The sequence below is a fragment of the Coregonus lavaretus genome, assembly GCF_964263955.1.
Source record: "Coregonus lavaretus genome assembly, chromosome: 27".
Classification (NCBI taxonomy): Eukaryota; Metazoa; Chordata; class Actinopteri; order Salmoniformes; family Salmonidae; genus Coregonus; species Coregonus lavaretus.
In genome coordinates, this window is record NC_140014.1 from 35,357,832 (window position 1) to 35,377,359 (window position 19,528).

The 19,528-nt window shown below is 43.0% G+C and overlaps 1 protein-coding gene across 1 annotated transcript in view; it reads right to left on the reverse strand.

Annotated features, from left to right (window-relative positions):
* The window catches only part of LOC311103143 (endoribonuclease Dicer-like), a 51,264-nt gene extending 32,065 nt beyond the window's left edge, over nucleotides 1-19,199 (reverse strand). The window contains exons 1-16 of the mRNA XM_084144690.1: nucleotides 19,067-19,199; nucleotides 12,732-12,772; nucleotides 12,525-12,592; nucleotides 12,094-12,283; nucleotides 11,680-11,842; nucleotides 11,222-11,352; nucleotides 10,752-10,886; nucleotides 10,043-10,203; nucleotides 9,547-9,715; nucleotides 6,728-6,886; nucleotides 3,281-3,594; nucleotides 2,936-3,068; nucleotides 2,652-2,773; nucleotides 2,350-2,470; nucleotides 1,873-2,027; nucleotides 1,552-1,684 (exon numbers count right to left, since the gene is read on the reverse strand). Coding sequence (XP_084000816.1) covers nucleotides 1,552-1,684; nucleotides 1,873-2,027; nucleotides 2,350-2,470; nucleotides 2,652-2,773; nucleotides 2,936-3,068; nucleotides 3,281-3,594; nucleotides 6,728-6,886; nucleotides 9,547-9,715; nucleotides 10,043-10,203; nucleotides 10,752-10,886; nucleotides 11,222-11,352; nucleotides 11,680-11,842; nucleotides 12,094-12,207 — 2,010 coding nt within the window. The 5' untranslated portion in view covers nucleotides 12,208-12,283; nucleotides 12,525-12,592; nucleotides 12,732-12,772; nucleotides 19,067-19,199. The remainder of the gene's footprint in view (nucleotides 1-1,551; nucleotides 1,685-1,872; nucleotides 2,028-2,349; nucleotides 2,471-2,651; nucleotides 2,774-2,935; nucleotides 3,069-3,280; nucleotides 3,595-6,727; nucleotides 6,887-9,546; nucleotides 9,716-10,042; nucleotides 10,204-10,751; nucleotides 10,887-11,221; nucleotides 11,353-11,679; nucleotides 11,843-12,093; nucleotides 12,284-12,524; nucleotides 12,593-12,731; nucleotides 12,773-19,066) is intronic.
* Nucleotides 19,200-19,528: the final 329 nt, after the last annotated feature.

Sequence of the window (19,528 nt, forward strand, 5' to 3'; positions counted from 1 at the left end):
CGGTGGGTCAGTCATGGTGGGGGGTGGCATTTCTTTGGGGGGCCGCACAGCCCTCCATGTGCTCGCCAGAGGTAGCCTGACTGCCATTAGGTACCGAGATGAGATGTGGTTGGCCCTGGGTTCCTCCTAATGCAAGACAATGCTAGACCTCATGTGGCTGGAGTGTGTCAGCAGTTCCTGCAAGAGGAAGGCATTGATGCTATGGACTGGCCCGCCCGTTCCCCAGACCTGAATCCAATTGAGCACATCTGGGACATCATGTCTCGCTCCATCCACCAACGCCACGTTGCACCACAGACTGTCCAGGAGTTGGCGGATGCTTTAGTCCAGGTCTGGGAGGAGATTACATTTACATTTACGTCATTTAGCAGACGCTCTTATCCAGAGCGACTTACAAATAGGTGCATTCACCCTAAAGCCAGTGGGATAACCACTTTACAATATCTATTTTTATTTTGTGTGTTTTTTGTTTGTTTGTTTTTTTGCCCAGGTGTTGTAGGGAGGTCATACAGGCACGTGGAGGCCACACACACACTACTGAGCCTCATTTTGACTTGTTTTAAGGACATTACATCAACGTTGGATCAGCCTGTAGTGTGGTTTTCCACTTTAATTTTGAGGGTGACTCCAAATCCAGACCTCCATGGGTTGCTAAATTTGATTTCCATTGATAATTTTTGTGTGATTTTGTTGTCAGCACATTCAACTATGTAAAGAAAAAAGTATTTAAGATTATTTCATTCATTCAGATCTAGGATGTTATTTTAGTGTTCCCTTTATTTTTTTGAGCAGTGTATTGAAGCATGGTGGTGGCAGCATCATGCTGTGGAGATGTTTTTCAGCGGCAGGGACTGGGAGACTAGTCAGGATCGAGGGAAAGATGAATGGAGCAAAGTACAGAGAGATCCTTGATGAAAACCTGCTCTAGAGCGCTCAGGACCTCAGACTGGGGTGAAGGTTCACCTTCCAACAGGACAACGACCCTAAGCACACAGCCAAGACAACGCAGGACTGGCTTCAGGAAAAGTCTCTGAATGTCCTTGAGTGGCCCAGCCAGAGCCCGGACTTGAACCCGATCTAACATCTCTGGAGAGACCTGAAAATAGCTGTGCAGCGACGCTCCCCATCCAACCTGACTGCAGGATCTGCAGAGAAGAATGGGAGAAACTCCCCAAATACAGGTGTGCCAAGCTTGTAGCGTCATACCCAAGAAGACTCGAGGCTGTCATCGCTGCCAAAGGTGCTTCAAAAAAGTACTGAGTAAAGGGTCTGAATACTTATGTAAATGTAATATTTCAGTTTTTATTTATTTTATAAATTTGTAAACATTTCTAAAAGCCTGTTTTTGCTTTGTCATTATGGGGTATTGTGTGTAGATTGATGTGAAAAAACAACAACTTGTAATCCATTTTAGAATAAGGCTGTAATGTAACAAAATGTGCAAAAGGTCAAGGGGTCTGAATACTTTCCGAAGGCACTGTATAGGGAATACGGTGCCTTTTGGTAATCAGACCTACAAATCCAATCAATTATGAAAGCCTGCAGACTCACAGCAACGGGCACCCGTAGAGGGGAATTGATGGGCAGGTAGAGGGTTGACTGGTAGCGCCCATCCTTCAGCTCCTTCGTCTTACACTTGGGTGCCAAGTGGGTAAACGGGTCACTGGGCAGACGGGCACAGTATCTGTGGGGGAGAAAGGGGGAGAGGGTCATTAGCACACCAGACCACCCACAACCAAATGAAAACAAGATCCAACATATTTTGTTCTCAGTCTATTTAGAGCCTTGTTTCTAATGAGAACCCTTTAAAAAAAAATATATATATATATCTCTTTCACAGAAGCAAAGCAGCGCCCCCTGTTTTCTCTTGACCTGTTGATGTGTCCGATAGCCGTGTTGATGGTGACGCGGGGCCCTCCTTCCTCAGAGCGGAGCACGTAAGGTGGCAGGATGTTGTCATCATCCAGCACCGGTTCCACCTCAAAGTCACTGACCCCCGCTGCCTTGGAACACTTGTTTCTCAGGATCTGAAGAGGTCAAGAGAAGACCTACAGTCAACAGTATTAGGGTTGTCACAATACTAGTAGAGAAACACCAATGACCTCTCATATCATCCAAGGATGGGGCCTTGTGGACAGGCTCTGAAAACCACTGTCTTCCTCAGACAGACACACTAATCAATTAAACAGGAAGATAGTGGCACCCAATTCCCTATACAGTATAGTGCACTACATTTGACCAGAGCCATAGGGTGCCATTTGGGATGCATACTTAGACAAATCTCTGAGAATCCCTGTGTTCCTCAGACAGACACAATGGGGCCTTGAGGACAGGCTCTGAAAACCACACCTTCTCTATGGCCTTGTAGGTCTTCAGGTCTTCCTCGAAGGTCTTGGTCCTCTCACTTTCAGCCAGCATGATGTAGTTGGAGACAGGAGCTCTGGCTCTGCCTTTAGACTGAACGTAGGACCTGCAGTCAAGTCGAGGTTTATTGAAAGTGCATTTAACAGGGGTCACGACACACTTTACATGATTAAAAAAGAGGAACAAAACAATGTAGAAAGGGAAGGTGAACAATATCAACAATATAAAACTGAACAAAAAGAGAAGCCAATAGTCCATTGGGTAGGAAGCAACAAGCAGTGCTGTACCTGTACTCAGTGGGCAAGTCAAACCTCACCACCAGGTTACACTTGGGAATATCTACCCCTTCCTCCACGATGCTGGTCGCTATGAGCAGGTTGGTCTCGTGGGCACGAAACTTACGCAGAACCTGAGAGATGATGAGGAAATGTAGTTAGGTGTGGATGGCAGGAGGGGAGAGAGAGAGAGAGGTAGAAAGAGAGAGAGATATTCTAATATAGGGGTAGGTCAATTTCAATGTAAATAGATGGGATAATGTCATAATCCAAAATGGAATCTGTTGCGTTCCCACCTCTTCCTGTTTCCTGAACTCCACCTCCATCTGCTTGTTACGTGGCTGGTTCTTGCCGATGCTGTGTCCTGTGATGAAGTTACTGCTGATGTAGGCCAGCTCTGGGTCCTGCTTCCCCGCTTCCTTTATCAGCCTGACACACAGAGGGACAGTAATTATGGAAATGGTATTAAGACAACCTAAATCCTCCCTCCAAAATATACTGCTAAATCACAAAGTCAACTCTATATAATTAATTCCATTCTTCTAGTCTTTTGAGCAGTGTACAACAAAACATCCAAGGAGACAGGGTAGCAGAGGCATCACACATTTGAGCCAAAATGGCATTGAACGTCAGACTCGTACCGGTTGAGGACGACGGCCGTGTAGCGCCTCTCAACGAAGATGATCCCACACAGGATGTTGGTGAAAGGCGAGGGGAAGTTCGCCTCGGGTTTCTCCTTCACCTCCACCTCCTCATCCTCGTCTTCGTCCTCCGAGTCACTCCACGACACGTAGTTGTCCTCGTTGCGGTTGTTGTACCACTCCACACTCTCAAACTGCTGCCTCTCGAAGGGCTTGTACTCATGGAGGATCTCCAGGAGACGGATGACCTTCGGGGTCACAAACTTCAGGTCCAGAGAGGCCGGGGAGAAGTGTTCCTCACACAGGGCGTGGACCTAGGATACCAGAAATAAATGACTTTATAATAAGCCCTGTGGACCTATCCTGTGGACCTATCCTATACCCAGAGGGGAAATTCACTTGCCCCTGTACACACACACTAGATTGCACAGCAACACAAAATACTAAAAGCAATCAATACCATGTATTTATGCAGCCCTTATCAGAGCAATGGATGTTATGTAGCCCTTATTACAGCAATGGATGTTATGTAGCCCTTATTACAGTAATGGATGTTATGTAGCCCTTATTACAGTAATGGATGTCATGTAGCCCTTATTACAGCAATGGATGTCATGTAGCCCTTATTACAGTAATGGATGTCATGTAGCCCTTATTACAGTAATGGATGTCATGTAGCCCTTATTACAGCAATGGATGTTATGTAGCCCTTATTACAGTAATGGATGTTATGTAGCCCTTATTACAGCAATGGATGTTATGTAGCCCTTATTAGAGTAATGATGTCATGTAGCCCTTATTACAGCAATGGATGTCATGTAGCCCTTATTACAGTAATGGATGTTATGTAGCCCTTATTACAGCAATGGATGTCATGTAGCCCTTATTACAGCAATGGATGTTATGTAGCCCTTATTACAGCAATGGATGTTATGTAGCCCTTATTACAGCAATGGATGTCATGTAGCCCTTATTACAGTAATGGATGTTATGTAGCCCTTATTACAGCAATGGATGTTATGTAGCCCTTATTACAGTAATGGATGTTATGTAGCCCTTATTACAGTAATGGATGTTATGTAGCCCTTATTACAGTAATGGATGTCATGTAGCCCTTATTAGAGTAATGATGTCATGTAGCCCTTATTACAGTAATGGATGTCATGTAGCCCTTATTACAGCAATGTACACTACCGTTCAAAAGTTTGGGGTACTTAAAAATGTCCTTGTTTTCCATGACAACATACATGAAATGAGTTTGAATAGGAAATATTACAAACTGAATAGGAAATGTAGTCATTGACAAGGTTAGAAATAATAATTGTGTCCTTCAAACTTTGCTTTCGTCAAAGAATCCTCCATTTGCAGCAATTACAGCCTTGCAGACCTTTGGCATTCTAGTTGTCAATTTGTTGAGGTAATCTGAAGAGATTTCAACCCATGCTTCCCGAAGCGCCTCCCACAAGTTGGATTGGCTTGATGGGCACTTCTTACGTACCATACGGTCAAGCTGCTCCCACAACAGCTCAATAGGGTTGAGATCCGGTGACTGTGCTGGCCACTCCATTATAGACAGAATACCAGCTGACTGCTTCTTCCCTAAATAGTTATTGCATAGTTTGCAGCTGTGCTTCGGGTCATTGTCCTGTTGTAGGTGGAAATTGGCTCCAATCAAGCGCCGTCCACAGGGTATGGCATGGCGTTGCAAAATGGAGTGATAGCCTTCCTTTTTCAAGATCCCTTTTACCCTGTACAAATCTCCCAATTTACCACCACCAAAGCACCCCCAGACCATCACATTGCCTCCACCATGCTTGACAGATGGCATCAAGCACGCCTCCAGCATCTTTTCATTTGGTCTGCGTCTCACAAATTATGTTCTTTGTGATCCGAACACCTCAAACTTCGATTCGTCTGTCCATAACACTTTTTTCCAATCTTCCTCTGTCCAGTGTCTGTGTTCTTTGCCCATCTTAATCTTTTCTTTTTATTGGCCAGTCTGAGATATGGCTTTTTCTTTGCAGCTCTGCCTAGAAGGTCAGCATCCCGGAGTCGCCTCTTCACTGTTGATGTTGAGACTTGTGTTTTGCAGGTACTATTTAATGAAGCTGCCAGTTGAGGACATGTGAGGCATCTGTTTCTCAAACTAGACACTAATGTATTTGTCCTCTTGCTAAGTCAAAGCTATTTGCTGCTCTGGCACCCCAATGGTAGAACAAGCTCCCCCACGACGCCAGGACAACGGAGTCACTGACTACCGTCCGGAGACACTTGAAACCCTACCTCTTTAAGGAATACCTGGAATAGTATAACAGTAATCCTTCTACCCCCCCATAAAAAATAAATAATAAAAAAGGGTGGTTGTCCCACTGGCTATCCTAAGTTGAATGCACCAATTTGTAAGTCGCTCTGGATAAGAGCGTCTGCTAGATGATGTAAATGTAAATGTTGTGCACCGGGGCCTCCCACTCCTTTTTCTATTCTGGTTAGAGACAGTTTGCGCTGTTCTGTGAAGGGAGTAGTACACAGCGTTGTACGAGATCTTCAGTTTCTTGGCAATTTCTCATATGGAATAGCCTTCATTTCTCAGAACAAGAACAGACTGACGAGTTTCAGAAGAAAGTTATTTGTTTCTGGCCATTTTGAGCCTGTAATCGAACCCACAATTGCAGATGCTCCAGATACTCAACTAGTCTCAGGAAGGCCAGTTTTATTGCTTCTTTAATCAGCACAACAGTTTTCAGCTGTGCTAACATAATTGCAAAAGGGTTTTCTAATGATCAATTAGCCTTTTAAAATTATAAATGTAGGATTAGCAAACACAACGTGCCATTGGAACACAGGACTGATGGTTGCTGAAAATGGGCCTCTGTACGCCTATGTAGATATTCCATATAAAATCAGCCGTTTCCAGCTACAATAGCCATTTACAACATTAACAATGTCTACACTGTATTTCTGATCAAATGTATGTTATTTTAATGGACAAAAAAATTGCTTTTCTTTCTAAAACAAGGACATTTCTAAGTGACCCCAAACTTTTGAACAGTAGTGCATGTCATGTAGCCCTTATTACAGTAATGGATGTTACACAGCCCTTATTACAGCAATGGATGTCACACAGCCCTTATTACAGTAATGGATGTCACACAGCCCTTATTACAGTAATGGATGTCACACAGCCCTTATTACAGTAATGGATGTCACACAGCCCTTATTACAGTAATGGATGTCACACAGCCCTTATTACAGTAATGGATGTCACACAGCCCTTATTACAGCAATGGATGTCACACAGCCCTTATTACAGCAATGGATGTCACACAGCCCTTATTACAGGGCAAGCACTTTACAGAACTCAGCTAGGCCTATATAGCAACACAGGAGATCAAACTCAACAGGAATCACACAAAGAATATACACAAGGGTAAGTCATTACACACATACCTTCCTCAGGATGGTGTCGGTGAAGAGCAGGAACTTCCTGTTGATCTCTTCCTGTTCGTGTTTGATGTACTTCTGCAACTCCCTCACCATGATGCCAGCCACCTTGTCGGCACACCATGGCCCCAGCACCAGCAGCACCGCCCGGCAGTCACTCAGCACCTGGGGAAGGAGATAATTCAATTAGGCTCGTTGAGAATGTTTGAATCCTAAACAACCTGTGCGTGTAGTAGCCTACATGTTGTTTGAGGAACAGTAGGCCAACATAGCTCCTGTCATAGGTCAGAGCCTGTTCAACCTCTCTTTTGTAACGTCTGAGAACCCCAGAGATTGGAAAGCTGCCGCGGTCATCCCCCTCTTAAAAGGGGGTGACACTCTAGATCCAAACTGTTACAGACCTATATCTATCCTGCCCTGCCTTTCGAAAGGTTTTGAAAGCCAAGTTAACAAACAGATCACCAACCATTTCGAATCCCACCGTACCTTCTCCGCTATGCAATCCGGTTTCCGAGCTGGTCATGGGTGCATCTCAGCCACGCTCAAGGTCCTAAACGATATTATAACCGCGATCGATAATAGACAGTACTGTGCAGCCGTCTTCATCGACCTGGCCAAGGCTTTCGACTGTCAACCACCGCATTCTTATTGGCAGACTAAATAGCCTTGGTTTCTCAAATGACTGCCTCGCCTGGTTCACCAACTACTTCTCAGAGTTCAATGTGTCAAATCGGAGGGCCTGTTGTCTGGACCTATGGCAGTCTATGGGGGTGCCACAGGGTTCAATTATTGGGCCGACTCTTTTCTCCGTGTATATCAATGATGTCGCTCTTGCTGCTGTTGACTCTCAGATCCACCTCTACGCAGACGACACCATTTTGTACACATCTGGCCCTTCATTGGACACTGTGTTAACAAACCTCCAAACAAGCTTCAATGCCATACAACACTCCTTCCGTAGCCTCCAACTGCTCTTAAACACTAGTAAAACTAAATGCATGCTCTTCAATCGAACGCTGCTGGCACCCGCCCACCCAACTAGAATCACTACTCTCGACGGGTCTGACCTAGAGTATGTGGACAACTACAAATACCTAGGTGTCTGGTTAGACTGTAAACTCTCCTTCCAGACTCACATTAAGCATCTCCAATCCAAAGATAAATCTAGAATCGGCTTCCTATTTCGCAACAAAGCCTCCTTCACTCATGCTGCCAAACATGCCCTCGTAAAACTGACTATCCTACCGATCCTTGACTTCGGCGATGTAATTTACAAAATAGCCTCCAACACTCTACTCAGCAAATTGGATGTAGTCTATCACAGTGCCACCCGTTTTGTCACCAAAGTCCCATATACTACACACCACTGTGACCTGTACGCTCTTGTTGGCTGGTCCTCACTACATATTCGTCGCCAAACTGTCACGAGAATTTCTATCTCTAATTCAACCTAAGCTTGAATCATTACCAGAGGTTGTAAGGCTCTGGTTTTAATCATAAATGATTCAAGGTCCACAACCAGCAAGAATGATCTGTATTTTTATTCATGGAGAGCTCTGGCGCCAAAAACCCATACATACTGTTTTATACCCCTTGACACACAAAGGCACTTTGCTCCGCCCACCTTTAGGAGGCTTTTTTTAACCCGTTTTCTCAGTCCCCTTCACCCTGGAATGTTTAGTCCCGCCCCCCTCTGTTAGTGGGTTGCCACTACATTATAACTCTAACACCGTTCACACATTTATACTGTATTTGGGGTGAAATCCTTTAAATCATTATTCTTAAAATACAAAATTAATCTAACACAAACCCACTGGCTCCAGGCCATCTATAAATCACTGCTAGGCAAATCTCCGCCTTATCTTAGCTCATTGGTCACCATAGCAACACCCACCCGTAGTGTGCGCTCCAGCAGGTATATCTCACTGGTCATCCCCAAAGCCAACACCTCCTTTGGCCGCCATTCCTTCCAGTTCTCTGCTGCCAATGACTGGAACGAACTGCAAAAATCTCTGAAGCTGGAGACTCTTATCTCCCTCAATAACTTTAAGCATCAGTTGTCAGAGCACCTTATCGATCACTGCACCTGTACACAGCCCTTCTGAAATTAGCCCACTCAACTACCTCATCCCCATATTGTTATTTATTTTGCTCATTTGCACCCCAGTATCTCTATTTGCACATCATCTCTTGCACATCTATCATTCCAGTGTTAATACTAATTGTAATTATTTTGCATTATGGCCTATTTATTGCCTTACCTCCATAACTTGCTACATTTGCACACACTGTATATATATTTTCTGTTGTATTTTTGACTTTATGTTTTGTTTACCCCATATGTAACTCTGTGTTGTTGTTTTTAATCGCACTGCTTTGCTTTATCTTGGCCAGGTCGCAGTTGTAAATGAGAACTTGTTCTCAACTGGCTTACCTGGTTAAATAAAGGTGAAATAAAAATAACTAAAAATAAATAAAGCTGTGTGCCCGGAAAACGTTTGTAGAGTATGGGTGAAATTAGGCCTTGTGGTGCTCATGTGAATTTCATTTCTTTTTTTAAGCTTCAGACCAGCCTAACTTCTCCCTTAAAACATACTTTTGGTATTCAATACTCTCTGGTGTAGATTAGGACTATACACACATTCTCATTAGCAGACATGTTTGGATATGAAGGTGAGGTCAGACATGTTTGGATATGAAGGTGAGGTCAGACATGTTTGGATATGAAGGTGAGGTCAGACATGTTTGGATATGAAGGTGAGGTCAGACATGTTTGGATATGAAGGTGAGGTCAGACATGTTTGGATATGAAGGTGGGGTCAGACCTGTTTGGATATGAAGGTGGGGTCTCTGTCCTCTCGAGGCACAGGTATGTTGCAGTCGTTGAGGAAGTGGAGAGCCTCATCCAGCTCGCTCAGTAGATGCTCTGAGAGGCCGCTCTTGTCCAGGTAGGGTCCACAGTCCAGTACCACCTCTCTGGGCTGGGAGGCATATCTGAGACACACACACACAGTTAAATGTTCCCTTTTCGATCATAATGAGTAAGGGCTCAATCCAATCTGTATCCGGAAGTTCAGAACAATTTAAATCTAAAGGCAATGTTCCCACGTTAACCAAGACTGCATTCACGGTAAACGCTGCATATGTCGGCTCAATCAAAAATTAACTTTACATTTCAATCGCGCTATACCACTGAACTTCCACGATACGGATTGAATGGAGCCCTTAGATTACCTGGACAGGAGGGACCTGATCCTAGATCAGCAGTCCTACTCTGAGACGCTTTGTGAATACGGGCGATAATGGGGATAATTACAGTACCTGTCGAGGACAACGAGGTCAGTAGCGGTCTCTGCATTGCTCCGCAGGATCCGCTCCAGGTTCTGGATCTTTTGCTCCAGTTCAGACGGGTCACATTTACCATTCAGAATGGACGCAGTGAGGCCCAGGATCCGAGGGCTGCACGGACAGCCCTCACATAGCTGAAACAGAGATAGACACAGCCCTCACATAGCTGAAACAGAGATAGACACAGCCCTCACATAGCTGAAACAGAGATAGACACAGCCCTCACATAGCTGAAACAGAGATAGACACAGCCCTTACATAGCTGAAACAGAGATAGACACAGCCCACACATTACTGAAACAGAGGAGAGATAGCTGAAAACAGAGATAAAGAGACAGCAATCACATAGCTGGAAACAGAGATAAAGAGACAGCAATCACATAGCTGGAAACAGAGATAAAGAGACAGCAATCACATAGGTGGAAACAGAGAAATGGGAGACAGGCTGGCTCAGTCTTCGTAAAACAAGGAAACTCCAAAAACATTGAACAGCCTCCAATGGGGTCCAACAATGAAGGCTGACTGACCACTTTTCTCCTTTACAAAATGGGGAATAATATAATGAATAATCTCCGATCTCCATAATGCCTTGGCTTTCGACATACAGGGAAGGAAGAGTACGTGCTTGGCTTTCTAGCGACAATTGAATGCATAGCTACGAAGAACAGATAGTAAAATGTACCTTCATTATATCCCGGTAGGGATGATCCGTGATTGCCAGGTGACACTCATCAAACACCACCAGGTTGAGTTTCCATAGTGGCAACACTCCACTCTTCAGCACATGCAGGAAGATATGGCATGTCATAACGAGCACCTAGAAGAACAGAAATGATGGAGAGAATGAGTGGAGGGAGGAGAGGATATTGGGATGGCCTCGAAGAATAGATTACAGTGTCGTGACATTGATTGTGTCCATCCACAGAATACTTGGACATGACACTGAGGGCAATCAGTGTTCTTTTTCAAAGTTGCTGAAATTGAGGGGGGGAAAACTTTGGTAATGGTTTATTTTATAGTACTACTATTACCATTGTTATTTATCTGAAAGAACTTGGTAACAATTGGTACTTTATTCTGGCAATTGTTTAAAATTATATGAAAATGGATAACAATTGGTGATTTCCAGAAAGTCTGTTAAATGAACGCCACCTGATTTTCGATCATTTCTTGGCTCCACTTTTCCCTGGACCATGATGAGGTCTTCTCCACACTCATGTATTCTCCAACCTGGAGATCAGAGTGGGTCCTAACACTAGCTGCTTGCTGAATCACAGACGATGCTTTATTTACCATGGAAGAGAATAGGGGAAAACAGAGAAAAATCATGGTCTCAATCACATCATATTTGATGTACACTTATTAGAAGTTCATACTTCTAAAAGGCTGCATCGTGACTCTCCACCCTTCTCAATCCTTCTCCTTAAAGTGTGCACTTCCACCCTCCCTGACATGGATTTAACAATGGTGAAACTCCCTCCAGCCGATGCTTACACCAATCCAATGCTTTGAAATCCATGATAGGGAGTGCAAGTGCACACTTTGGGAGATGTGCGAAGAATTGGGATGCACCAAATAGTAAATGTATCTGCGACTTCAAATGTAGCTACCTGCATTCACCAGGAAAACTGTCCTCTTCCCGTGTTCGGCTAAGTCTCCCCGGATTTGGTGGGAGAGCTCTTTAGTTAGGAGTACTGCAATAAAGGTCTTCCCTGAGCCAGTATTTAAGCAGACAATAGTATTGTGTTCAAGAGCTGCTTCAAGAAGTTCAACCTGGCAGGGTAGATGAGGTTACTATCATTAGTTTCAAACGTTGTGCACTATAATTGGTTACAAATAAATAAACTCATGAAATAAAAGATAGATACCCACACACTAACGAATGTTCGCAGTTTATTGAGCGACAGATCAATGGTGAAAGTACCAATGTCTACCTACAACGCAATGCACTCTCCTAGTGCATAGTCAACTGTCAGTTGAGCTCAAATGTAAACTGTCAGTTGGACTACTTGCTCATTCCTAACCTGATATTTCCTAGGCGTGTAGATGTTGTCGTGGATGGCCTCCTGTTGCCACGGGAGACCAAAGAAAGGCCCCATGGGATTGGAGGCGGGGGTGACCAGCTGGAGTCCTGCCATGCTGCTTTTGGGGGATGCTGGGGGGTGCGGTCCTCCACTCTTCCACTTTATTTTGTCATTGTCCTCCTAAAACTTACTGGTTCAGGAAGAAACGGACAGCATGCAGACATGATGTTACTAATAATACAACAATTGCTAATATTATTGAATGACATGACCAATAATAAATCATTTCATAATTCTCCTCCTCTAAAGCTTACTGGTTCAGGAAGCAACAGGCAGCATGATGTTACTATTAATACAATAATTACTAATATCATTGACAAGACATGATCAACAATAAACATGATATTCACACAAGTGAAATGTATACTTACAGGTAGTGTCATAGACTCTGTGATGGGCCAGGCAGGACTTCTTCTGGGCTTCATCTCAACTAGAGGAGCTGTACAGAGAAACACACAACACAACCTCCTTAACATCAAAACCATTGATAGACCTATTACACAAAAGCAAATGAAACTGTTGTGTCCTAGATTCTGGCTAACTATCATATGTCAGGCTTATGGTAAAACGTATTTTACCTCTATGCAGTTGACTGGCTGTAATGGCAGGGCTTGAGAAACTGAAGATTCACAGACAGAAAGGGAAAAAACATGAGAACTCAGACATCTTGATGGGAGGGAATGGGAGAGGGCTGGTGTGGGTCGGAGGGGAGTGGAGAAGGGAGGGTGGTGGATCTAAATTCTGGATGGCAAGTAGCTTTTCAACACATTGTTGCCGCCCTAAAATCAAGACCATGCGCCTGCCCTGATCACCGCTGCTTAACACAGCTGCAACCAATCCCAGCAGTCTTTTCAGCTCAGCCAGCACAAGCCCTCATTTTTATAGCGGTATCACATTTGCTGCTGGTTAAAAGCGGTTGGCTCCATCTAGCTGACTGCGTCCCAAATGGCACCCTATTCCATATATAGTGCAGTACTTTTGACCAGAACCCCCACGGGACCTGGTCAAAAGTAGTGCACTTCATTGGGAATGGGATGGTGTGCCAGTCTCTCTGATGCGATGCAGAGAGAGAGCACAGACAAGCATATATTAATAAAATCCAACAGATTATATTAGGGTTGACCCCAATTTAATCTACAGGTCAATTGTTTGGTCGATTGGCTGTTGGTCGACTAAGATAATTTTTTTGTCGAGCAGTAGCGCATATATACATATACACATATATATATATATATATACACACACACACACACATACATACACACACACACACACACTACCTGTCAAAAGTTTAAGAACAACTACTCATTCAAGGGTTCTTTATTTTTACTATTTTCTACATTGTAAAACTATGAAATAACACATATGGAATCATGTAGTAACCAAAAAAGTGTTAAACAAAACAAAATATATTTTATATTTGAGATTCTTCAAATAGCAACCCTTTGCCTTGATGACAGCTTTGCACGCTCTTGGCATTCTCTCAAACAGCTTCATGGGGAAGTTACCTGGAATGCATTTCAATTAGGTGTGCCTTCTTAAAAGTTAATTTGTGGAATTTCTTTCCTTCTTAATGCATTTGAGCCAATCAGTTGTGTTGTGACAAGGTAGGGGTGATTTACAGAAGATAGTCCTATTTGGTAAAAGACCAAGTCCATATTATGGCAAGAACAGCTCACATAAGCAAAGAGAAACGACAGTCCATCATTACTTTAAAAGACATGAAGGTCAGTCAATACAGAACATTTCCAGAAGTACAGTCGCAAAACCATCAAGTGCTATGATGAAACTGGCTCTCATGAGGACCGCCACAAGAATGGAAGACCCAGAGTTACCTCTGCTGCAGAGGATACGTTCATTAGAGTTACCAGCCTCAGAAATTGCAGCCCAAATAAATGCTTCACAGAGTTCAACAGCCATCTCAACTGTTCAGAGGAGTGTGTGAATCAGGCCTTCATGGTCGATTTGCTGCAAAGAAACACCACTAAAAAGAAGCCTTGCTTGGGCCACAAAACACGAGCAATGGACATTAGACCAGTGGAAATTTGTCCTTTGAAATGGAGTTCAAATTGGAGATTTTTCATTGCAACCGCCGTGTCTTTGTGAGACGTGGTGTGGGTGAACGGATGATCTCCGCATGTGTATTTCCCACCGTAAAGCATGGAGGAGGTGGTGAGATGGTGCTTTGCTGGTTACAATGTCTGTCATTTATTTAGAATTCAAGGCACACTTAACCAGCATGGCTACCACAGCATTCTGCAGCGATACACCATCCCATCTGGTTTGGGTTTAGTGGGACTATCATTTGTTTTTCAACAGGACAATGACACAACACACCTCCAGGCTGTGTAAGGGCTATTTGACCAAGAAGGAGAGTGATGGAGTGCTGCATCAGATGGCCTGGCCACAAAACAATCCCCCGACCTCAACCAAATTGAGATGGTTTGGGATGAGTCGGACAGCAGAGTGAAGGAAAAGCAGCCAACAAGTGTTCAGCATATGTGGGATTGGAAAAGCATTTCAGGTGAAGCTGGTTGAGAGAATGCCAAGAGTGTGCAAAGCTGTCATCAAGGCAAAGGGTGGCACTTTTTTCCATTAGAACAGCCTCTCTGGTATTATTTATAATTGATGTTTACACTTGTTCCAAATGTCAGAAAAACAATAACACTCCTTTTTCTTGATCTCCTTGTTGTGTTTGTTATTGTTATTATGATAAATAATGTCATTGTCATTAGTAGTCTTAGTATAGCAGCCTTGTATAACCACCATTGAGCTGTAGGCCTAAGAGCGCATCTTGTTTAGTCTTAATACCGTAACTTACTTAGGCCTATTTTTCAATACTTACAGTGCATTCGGAAAGTATTCAGACCCCTGGACTTCTTCCACATTTTCTGGCGTTAACACACAATACCCCATAATGACAAAGCAAAAGTAGGTTTAGAAATGTTTGCTAATTTATTAAAAATGAAAAACAGAAATATCACATTTACATAAGTATTCAGACCCTTTGCTATGAGACTACAAATTGAGCTCAGGTGCACCCGTTTTCCATTGATCATCCTTGAGATGTTTCTACAACTTGATTGGAGTCCACCTGTGGTAAATTAAATTGATTGGACATGATTTCGAAAGGCACACACCTGTCTATATAAGGTCCCACAGTTGACATTGCATGTCAGATCAAAAAGCAAGCCATGAGGTTGAAGGAATTGTCCGTAGAGCTCCGAGACAAGATTGTGTTGAGGCACAGATCTGGAGAAGGGTACCAAAACATTTCTGCAGCATTGAAGGTCCCCAAGAACACAGTGGCCTCCATCATTCTTAAATGGAAGAAGTTTCAAACCACCAAGACTCTTCCTAGTGCTGGCCGCCCGACCAAACTGATAAATCGAGGCAGAAGGGCCTTGGTCAGGGAGGTGACCAAGAACCCGATGGTCACTGACAGAGCTCCAGAGTTCCTCTGTGGAGATGGGAGAACCTTCCAGAAGGACAACCATCTCTGCAGCACTCCACCAATCAGGCCTTTATGATAGTGGCCAGATGGAAGCCACTCTTCAGTAAAAGGCACATGGCAGCCTGCTTGGAGTTTGCCAAAAGGCACCTAAAGACTCCCAGACCATGAGAAACAAGATTCTCTGGTCTGATGAAACCAAGATTGAACTCTTAGGCCTGAATGCCAAGCGTCACGTCTGGAGGAAACCTGGCGCCATCCCTACGGTGAAGCATGGTGGTGGCAGCATCATGCTGTGGGGATGTTTTTCAGCGGCAGGGAGACTTGTCAGAATCGAGGGAAAGATGAACAGAGCAAAGTACAGAGAGATCCTTGATGAAAACCTGCTCCAGAGCGCTCAGGACCTCAGACCTTCCAACCGGACAACGACCCTAAGCACACAGCCAAGACAACGCAGGAATGGCTTCGGGACAAGTCTCTGAATGTCCTTGAGTGGCCCAGCCAGAGCCCGGATTTGAACCCGATCTAACATCTCTGGAGAGACCTGAAAATAGCTGTGCAGCGACGCTCCCCATCCAACCTGAGAGTTTGAGAGGATCTGCAGAAAATAATGGGAGAAACTCCCCAAATACAGGTGTGCCAAGTTTGTAGCGTCATACCCAAGAAGACTTGAGGCTGTAATCGCTGACAAAGGTGCTTAAACAAAGTAGTGAGTAAAGGGTCTGAATACTTATGTAAATGTGATTATCCGTTTTTTTAATCAAATTAAATACAACTTTTGCTTTGTCATTATGGGGTACTGTGTATAGATTGATGAGGGGGAAAAACTATTTAATCAATTTAAGAATAAGACTAAGGTGACAACATTTGGAAAATGTCAAGGGGTCTGAATACTTTTCAAATGTACTGTACATGTGTCACGTAAAGCGAGCAAGGGTTGAGGGAATAGGGAATGTTTTTCCTAAACAAATTAGGGATTTCAGTGACAGAACTTTTCAGTCAAATGGCTGTAATTATGTTGCAGGTTCAGCAACACGGACAGTGTGATAAACACTGTGGTGGTCGCTACAGCAGGGAGGAGAGCGAGACAATGGGTGCTGTCAGTCACTCGCTGTCGTTTGGTTTTTTAACACAGCGCAGCAAGTCTGAGCCCGGCCCGGCACAATCAAATCAATTGCTGGTCGGACTCCCTCTAGACATTTGTGTGTCTTCATTATTTAATCAAACAGTGTGCTTAAAGCATCAGACAAGCTCAGGGAATATAGAAGATTTGATTAAAACACATAGGATGTCTATATATGGAAAAAATACACGTTTTAACATTTCAACTAATCGATTGGTCAAAAGAACAGATGACTCTTGGTCGAGCAAGATTTTTTTTGGTCAGGGACAGCCCTAAATTGGAATGAGTACACTTCAAATTATTTAATGAGGATCCATTAATTAGAACTGATGTTTAGAAGCATTTTTACAGTGGTCAGAAACTTCTGAAAGTGGCATTAATTATGTTTTAACTGTTACATTTGACTGCCTGTTGTATATTGTCCATCGGTGTGACAATGTTGTCTTGGACAAAATGTAAAAATAAATTGTTAAGCATGAGGCAGGTATCGTTATAATAATACACAAGTATGATAATTGCTTTTTATCTAGGTTTAGTGAAATGCCTGTGACTCTTAACCAAGTGTCTCAATATTACATTTAGGCTATCATTATTATGAACGGAAATGTGTTTTTCCTTTTAAATGCAATAATATGACTAATGATTTAAAAGACAGTAACTAAATGTGTAAAAATGTTTTTCGTGTCTATTTGGGAATCATTAAACATTTATATTAACATTAATTGTAATGTCACACCAGAGGACAAATTAAAGGCACTAATGCATGAAATGGTTCATTAACATGGATATAAACTCAAAATTGAAGCTGGCCATATAACATTTTGAGTTGTTAGACATAGTTTGTGACTAAATGTTGTTTTTTAACTTTAATTTTAGAGGAAATAATTGTTTCACTTTTGTTTTGGCCATATGGCAACTACCCACATATGGTATTGGCACCTAAGTATCATGAGGTGCCTGGCAATTCCCAGCCCTACCCTATATAGTGCACTGCTTTTGACAAGAACCCTATGGGTCCTGTTCAAAAGTAGTGCACTACATAGTAGGGAATAGGGTGCCATTTGGGACGGCACCATAAAAGTACATCAAAATAATGTATTCATGCTTACTTTGCCTCCACTCACATTTGGGGGTTAGTGACAGAACAGTTTTGTGTGAAGAAACATTTGCTACGCACATGTGGGGAAATAGTGACGTGACAACCCCCTCCACACATTCGGGAAAATTGGCTAATATTGAAACTGAGCAGGGGTGGGTATAGGCCTATGGTCTAATAGTTTAAAACAAGTCAAATTGACATGCGCACCTTAACCACATAACCCTTTGATCTGACAGTGAAACCAAATATACTGGTAACTAACTCCTATCTGTGGTGAAACGTCTTGACTCGCTATTATTCAATGCCACAACCCCAAGTAGTCATATTGTGGCAATCTGACTGGGTACATTTTTATCAATGAATGAGCCATCATAACCAGTCCACTGATTTTTCCAAAAGTTAACTGATCAACATAAATGTGTGCATAGCACATCATTCATTGTGCATCACTTTAACTAGCTAGTGAACTAACTGTCTCATCACCAGCAACTGAAGACTTTCCTTTAGAATCTTTCGAATCATCAACCAACACATTCCAAACTACGAGAAATGAGGGAAATAATTTGGAAAAATGAATAGCCAACTATACATCTCATAATTTGAATATATTCTAAATTAGGCCTCAATGCGACCTTGGCCTTTCAGTGAAACGAAATAGCTAACTGGCGAGTGAACGATAACAAAACTGGCTGTTGCAGTAGCATTTAGCAAGCTAGCTAAGCACAGGTGGCTACTGGCTAACTAGATAGCTACAACAACCTGATGGCAAACAACCACGTCCACGATAACAAGTTTATACCTTGGGAAAATGTCTAAATACATAAAATCATATAATAGGGTTATTATCTGATCGTTTGATATCTAGTAAACGGATTGATAGCTGATGCAATGGCTTGCTTGTCAAACAAAACGTCAAAATCCCACGCGTGCAGCTAGCTAGCTACCGAACTTGACACAGGCTAGCGAAGTAAGTAGCTAGTTAGCTAGTAGCTGGCTGGTTGACTGGCTAGAATTAATATACACAATTGTTTTCTGAGACGTCTGATGGAGATGGCTACATGCAAAGCTACAATAATCATGTGGAAAGAAAGTGAGCCATGCTAACTAGCTAGTTTGCTAACATTATTGACTAGCTTAGCTTGCTAGCTAACATAGTTATATTATGGGTGTGACAAGGCATGCACATAGCCACCAGTAAGGAATAGCATGCATTCAGAGTGTTTCGGTTAAACTTCCTCACCTATTAAATATTTTTTACTGGGCCGTCTTGATAGGAAATTGTCCTGTTATTTCGTCTGATACCCCTCTCCACCATTCCCTCCTGCTGCTGTCAGGAACTAATCCACCACGGTCAAGACTTCCTTCCACCTGGGCCTTCGAAATGCAACACTTTTGCGTAAAGTAGCTAGCTACGTAAAATTGTTATATTTCATAGCCTGGATGACATGCGTGTGGTGGTCGAGAATACAAATCCCCTCAAAACCAAAGAGTAGCTACGTAAATGAAACCATTCCCCCTACTCCCAACATTGGCCCCTCGTGTTAAAGCAAGAAAATGTCAAAGTCTGATTTGTGCATAACAAAGAAACAGGGAAAATAGCTATAATCTTGACTCAAACTATAAGAGTTGTTCAACTTTGTGTTTTTTGTTGTTTGTTTACACAACTTTGTAGCCTGCTTGAAAACAATTTTTATAGCAGAAG